This window comes from Stomoxys calcitrans, chromosome 1 (genome assembly GCF_963082655.1).
Source record: "Stomoxys calcitrans chromosome 1, idStoCalc2.1, whole genome shotgun sequence".
Lineage (NCBI taxonomy): Eukaryota > Metazoa > Arthropoda > Insecta > Diptera > Muscidae > Stomoxys > Stomoxys calcitrans.
In genome coordinates, this window is record NC_081552.1 from 200,112,744 (window position 1) to 200,119,025 (window position 6,282).

At 42.9% G+C, this 6,282-nt stretch overlaps 1 protein-coding gene across 1 annotated transcript; it reads left to right on the forward strand.

Annotated features, from left to right (window-relative positions):
* The first annotated feature begins 161 nt into the window (after window positions 1-161).
* LOC106087385 (nuclear envelope phosphatase-regulatory subunit 1 homolog) lies at window positions 162-1,183 on the forward strand. Its single transcript, XM_013252411.2, has 4 exons — window positions 162-268; window positions 335-406; window positions 489-623; window positions 692-1,183. The coding sequence occupies exons 1-4, from the start codon at window positions 247-249 to the stop codon at window positions 835-837; spliced, it is 375 nt and encodes a 124-aa protein (XP_013107865.1). The 5' UTR covers window positions 162-246; the 3' UTR covers window positions 838-1,183.
* Window positions 1,184-6,282: the final 5,099 nt, after the last annotated feature.

The following is a 6,282-nucleotide window of genomic DNA, read 5'->3' on the forward strand; positions in this document are numbered from 1 at the left end:
GGTTGATGAGTTTTGTTAGGAGAGCGAGAAAGAGAGAGAGATAAAAGGTGTATTTTCTTTTGCATTGCATAATACTTAATAAAAGCGATTGAGTGCAACTTTGCACTGAAGAGTACTACAAAAATAAACGCTCCAGCCAATCGATAACACATGACGAGTATTTGGTATCGAATGATTATTTTACATCTTCTCAACACTAACACGGAGGAATGGAAATTTGTTTATTGCCATTAAAACTGACAACAAATGGAGCCGTCCGCCTGTGAAGGTAAATATGATGATAGAGCAGTAGCGTGAACTTTGATATGAAGATAATTTTTTTTTGTTATTTTAGATTTAAAAGCATTCGAAAGACGACTTACCGAGGTGGTGTCCTCCTACAAACCCTCAACAGTACGATGGAGAAGTAAGAAAAGGAAACTGTGGTTGAAACCCAAGAGAAAAAAACCCTATTAATCATAAATTGTTATTTTTGTAACTCGCTGCAGTTGTGCTTGCAGTTATCTCATTGTGTACGGCTATTGGTGCTTGGTACTGGATAAGAGATCCAAGAACGTCTGTAGTGCCTCTGACTGAATCCCTGCTGATACATCCCGTCTTTACGTTCGCCACCTTAACCCTAAGTACTGAATGAATTGCTATTTAATTTTAGAACTCCACACTTATTTATGGCTTTTTTTCGCCATTACAGTTGTCTTATTTGTTTTTGGAATTCACAAGCTTGTGTGTGCTCCACAAATCATTACAAATCGTATGCGCCAGGTGTTAAGTGACTTCAACATGAGCTGCGATGACACAGGGAAACTGATACTGAAGCCACGACCCAACAATAACTAGTAATGTGACCCTATGAACTCGGAATTATTGACTTAAGGCAACCTATTAGTTAAAGCCCATTGATGGACATTTATAATAAGTCCATTTGCTTATAAATATAATGTTGTATGTAAACAGAGAACAAATTATTTTGTCCCTTGCACGATTGTAATTTAAAAATGTCTCATATTGCCCAAAAATTGTTGGTTTATGTTTATGATAAGCAAACAAAACTCATACGACTTTAATTTGATGTTACAGTTAGTTTTTAAAGTGATCCCATAACAATGTACACCTGCACACCTTAAGATCTATAATTATATAAGTTAAGGAATATAGAACAAATCCCATTTAAAACAAGAAGGAATTTCGATAGTTTTATTCTGCTGAAGCGAATGCCCGCTGTGCAGAATTATGGGTACTTGCGAGCAGAAACATGGATACATGAAGAGAATATTCTTAGTGAAATATATAATCCAAGGAGAATAAAGGTGCCGACAGGCATGTTGTTAGCCGGTAGGACAGATGTCAAAGAAATATTTGATTCCATATAAGACAATTGGTTGGTCAGTGGTAAACTATTCAGCGACAGTGTGGACTTGCCAGCTGAGCGACACAGTTGTTTTTGTTATTGTAGCAGTTTATTGTGTTCTATCTTTCGTCTGCTTGATTTTGTTGAGTGTCAAGACCCAGGAATCCTGCGACAAAGATGGGGTGCGTCCACAGGGATCTGGGTCTGAGTCGAGTGGGTCTGCCTGGGCAGTTGAGCGGGTGACGTGTATCGTGTAGTCCCTGGTTACAATCGGTACATATATCTTGCACGTCGGCATCAATCTTCTGTAGGAGTTAAGGCGGCTGCATCTGCCGGAACGTAATTGAGTCAGAACTACTCTGGTTTGCCGGGGGAGGTCAATTTCTTCAGGTGCAATGGGAGGCGGTCGTTCTCCAAGGACTACATTCACCCGTCAGCCATTTATCGTATCTGCTACCGTGTCTGTATGAATGTTGTCAAGACCTGCTTCATCTAGAGGTTCTCTCTTGTAGCGCTGAACCTCACGCTCTAGATCATGTAGATCATGTAGGATGATGATTTGGATGGTTATTATTATATTATTATTCCACTGCGTGTCACAAAGTTGACGAGACCACACTGGCGCTGCATAACTTACCACAGACCGGCCAATTGCTTTGTACGTGGTCAACAAGGTTTCTTTGTCTGCACACCAAGTGCAGCCGGCAAGTGACTTGAGGACCTTGTTTCTACTTTCGACTTTATCGCAAATTGCTGTGGCATATGGGGAGAATGTGTAAGAGCTGTCAAATGTGTCGCCAAGTATTTTGGGACACTTGATGGTCAGCATTATTTCTATATCGAGCATCACAGTCAGCTCAGTATTCACCTCATGCGTATTTGTAGTGAACAATGTGGCTGAAGATTTGGTAGCAGATATCTTGCAGCGCAATACGAGGCAAGTTCGTTGAGGTAGACGTTCAACATATCGCAGATGCCAACAATGGGTGGGGGACCTGATGCCATGATCGTACAATCGTCCGCATATGATGTTGTTGTTGTTGTAGTAGCAGTGTGTGGTACACTGAGGCGGCAATCCTTGCCGATGAAGGTATTCATCGGGTCAATCCGGTACATACAACCGGCTGCCATGGGATTGTCCGCATATGATACGATCTCTATGCCGTCTGGAGCGGGTGGAATGGAGGATAGGTAGAGGTTAAACAGTGCCGAAAATATCACTCCACCTTTGGGGAACTCCCTGTTTCACTCTACGGTGCTTTGACTTCTTATCCCTAAATTCCACAAATGACTGGCGACCACACAGATAATTCGCGACCCAACGTTTCAGACCTGGCTGGAGGGACATGTTGGCGATGTCCTCAAATAGTTTGGCGTGGCTGTCGAATCCCACGAGGACCGTCCTACCACATGGCCTGGGCTGATTGAAGCCACGGCAAATCTGTGCGGTGATGGCATGCAAAGCAGTTGTTGTGCTATGCAGTCTTCGAAAACCATGTTGATGATCGGCGAATGGAAATTCTACGAGGCTCGGGGGGGAGAAATTCCTCAAGCGTCTTTGCCACTGGTGAGAGAAGGGAGATCGGTCTGTACGACTCCCCTAAACTGGGGTCCTTTCCAGGCTTCAGTAGCGGGATCACTCTGCACATTTTCCAGACATCGGAAACTAAAAGAGTGTTCAAAGAGAGGTTGAGGACGGTAGTAAGGTACTCAACTCGAGGTGAATCCAGATTCTTCAACATCAATGTAGAATTTCCGTCAGGGCCTAACGCCTTGGATGATTTGGCATCACGGATGACATTCGTTACATCGGCCACGGTAAATTGTGATGGATGTCCATCGGCTCGGAGACCACGGATACGGCGAATGTCTCTCCTCTTTGCGCTGTCACTTTTGGGATGCACAATAAATTGACGGTTGAACAACCTGGTGCATCTTTTCGGATCGGCCAAAAGTTACTGAGGTCCTGTCATCCTGTCTACCGGGGTTCGAGATCACAGCTTGCCTAAACCGGTGCCTAAGTAACATTGCTCCAAGTGTTCCAGCCACAAATTCCGCTTATGTTTGTTGACTACCCTGTTTATTTCCAGATTCAGCTCACTGATTCAGGGGTTAGTAGTGTCCATACAACGAATCACATCACATTCGTTTGCGATTACCACTGCCTGCTACGGGAAATTGGACCACACCGGGGGTATTCGACCGGCTGGTATAAAACGAGCGGCTGCTGCGTTAATGATGTCTCGGAATTTCCTCTCGGCCACTAGCACATCCGAGGGGGGTAGCAGTTCACTGAAGCGTCGATTGGTATACTCTCTGAAGCCAGCCCAATCGGTTCTGGCAAACCGAACAGAACCAGGGTCCGGGGTTCTTTTCAATCCCGGCACGGACCAGACGCATGCGGAGAAGGCACTCCCGGATGTGCCTCTCCCATGACGAAAAAAGACGAACACGTACACAGAGTCCTTGCCGATGGGGGTTTCATCGGGTCAATCCGGTGCGTACCACCGGCTGCCATGGGATTGCCCAAGGAATTGTAAAGCGGACAAGCTTGCGAGACTAGGTATGTCTCTAACAAAATGTAAACTATGTTTTCAGGACAACGAATGATAGATGGTCGCAAAGAGGGGGCATTCTAAAACTATGAGGCTTAATCTAGACTTGAAGAGGTCTACCGCTTTGCTGACATACGTCTCAATCATTTTGTCCGTCATTACTGTCTAATCGGAAAACATGCTGACAGACTGAAGGTTGCAAGTAAGGACTTTTGCAGGCGCCAAACTGTGAAGACATCGAAGAAGAAGAGACAATAGAACACCTTCTGTGTGTGTGTCCCGCACAGGCAATCAGAAGGAGTTCCCCTTTAGGTTCTCATTTTTTTGAGAACCTGTGTGATTTAACGGATGTGAATATTCGAAAGTTGTGGGGCTTTTTAAAGCGATCTGGATGATCCAACGGTAGAAACTAGAAGGTATCTTCCTTCTTCTGTTCCTGTGTGTCACAATGGACGAAAACGTCTATGTGAGTCTGATGGCAGACTGCCCCTAAAAACCTAAAAAGTGTTAGGCAGTAGATTACAAATATGGCATACAAAATTAGGTCCAAGTAATCGGAGTTTGCCTCGGCATAGCCGACCATGGGATGCAATTGAAAGTTATTTGGGAGCAGATTACGAATGTGACATTAAAATTTGCGTTCAAGTCTGGCTGGCATTTTTCCTCCTATAAATACGTCGAATAGGTTAATTGAGCCATTATGGCAATATGGGACTCAAATTCAAGGTATTTGAGAGTAGAAAACGAATTTGATATTCAATTTTGGAGCCACGTGTTTGGGGTTACACCCTAAAGCACCCCTTTAACTGTACTTCATTTCAAACTTTGGCAATATGGAGCTTAAATCAACGGTAGATGGAAGTAAAGAACGAATTTTCTATCTATTTTCAGGACAAAGTGCCGGTGACCACCCCAGCCTCAAAACGGTTCACACTTACCAACCATGGGATTTGGGAGTGGGGAACGAATTTGATATCCATATCATTACCCTAATTTTCAAAAATACCAGATCTCGGAGATTGGTAATGTGATTCGTTCGAATTTTTTTGCACTCTCACAGTCACCAAAAACAAACAGCGGGGGCCGCCCAGAACCCGCCAAATGGATATATAGACCAATCACGACAATATAGAGCCATGTGTTTGGGAGCCGCCCCACCCCAAAATACCTCCCTATTATATAAAAGCTATTTGGGGTTCAAAAGTGATTGATCTTCGGGAAATTGATATTAATTTTCGGAAGAAAAACGATCCCACCCTCAAACACAACCTATTTATCGATTATGCCATTATGGGGCTTATATGGGGGGAGCCGCCCCACCCCAAAAAACCTCGCTATCATATAAAAGGTGAAAATTGATTGATTCGTAGAGCACGAATCTTATATTTACATTAATGTTCAAGTGACCAAACCTAAAATACCGCCTAAACCGGAAATATTTTCCAATACTGTATATAAAGAAAGGCATTTGGGAGTAGAGTAAAAATTTGCCCAGCAACCGAAAAAGGGCAAACTTCTCACACATTAATGAGTGCCTTCCGATTAAGTTGAGTTTATCAATGATAAGGGACCTTTTTTTATAGCAAAGTTGCAAAATTGCATGCTATCTCGCAAATGTCGCCAGCATTAAGAGGGGATAATCACAGCTTCAAATTTTTTCTGATGTTCTCGCCAGGATTCGAACGCAGGCGTTCAGCGTCATAGGCGGACATAGGCTACAGTGGCACGAATTCGATATCCACATTCAGGGCGAAGTGTCCCCACCCTACATAGATATTAGAGAGTTAAAGAAGACGCAGCGGAGCGGGCCCGGTTCGGCTAGTATATTATAATACTAAGTTTGCATCATCTTTGTACTTCATTCAAAGTCATTCCTGAATGTGAAGTCTTCTAATTCCTCATAACTTTCATCTCCTGCTTCTTCGGTTTCTTCATTTATGAAACCTTTTGGAAGTGGTTCGCAGTTCAGCAACTCTAGTACTTGTGGTGGGAGAGTTAAACGTTTTCTCTGATTTAAACGAGTTATTAGTTTAAGGGACGATATAAAAGGATTGTAGGGTCATTGGACCCATAGTGCGACGGTCCGGACCAGAGAATATACTCAGGTATGTGCCTCTCCCACGATGAAGAAAGGATGAACATTTACACAGATACAGCAGTGCCTGGTCGATAAAGGTTCCATCGGATCAATTCGGTATACAGTATACGGCTGCCACGGGATAATGAAGCGGTAATGCCGGCTAGTTCTTTTCGAATATATCAAAAACACAACTTTTTTCATATTTTTTTTTTTTAGTTTATTATTATTTTTTTATTTTTTCAATATTAACTAATTGATTTTATTTTTTAATTTTTATTAAAATTACTTAAGATGTACAT

What these genes read in the sequence shown, in the direction of transcription:
- LOC106087385 (XM_013252411.2), top strand. Translation starts at nt 247, where the DNA reads ATGGAGCCGTCCGCCTGTGAAG. An exon ending in GGAGCCGTCCGCCTGTGAAG is followed by an intron (nt 269 to 334) that starts GTAAATATGATG and finishes TTGTTATTTTAG; the next exon opens with ATTTAAAAGCATTCGAAAGA. An exon ending in CTCAACAGTACGATGGAGAA is followed by an intron (nt 407 to 488) that starts GTAAGAAAAGGA and finishes AACTCGCTGCAG; the next exon opens with TTGTGCTTGCAGTTATCTCA.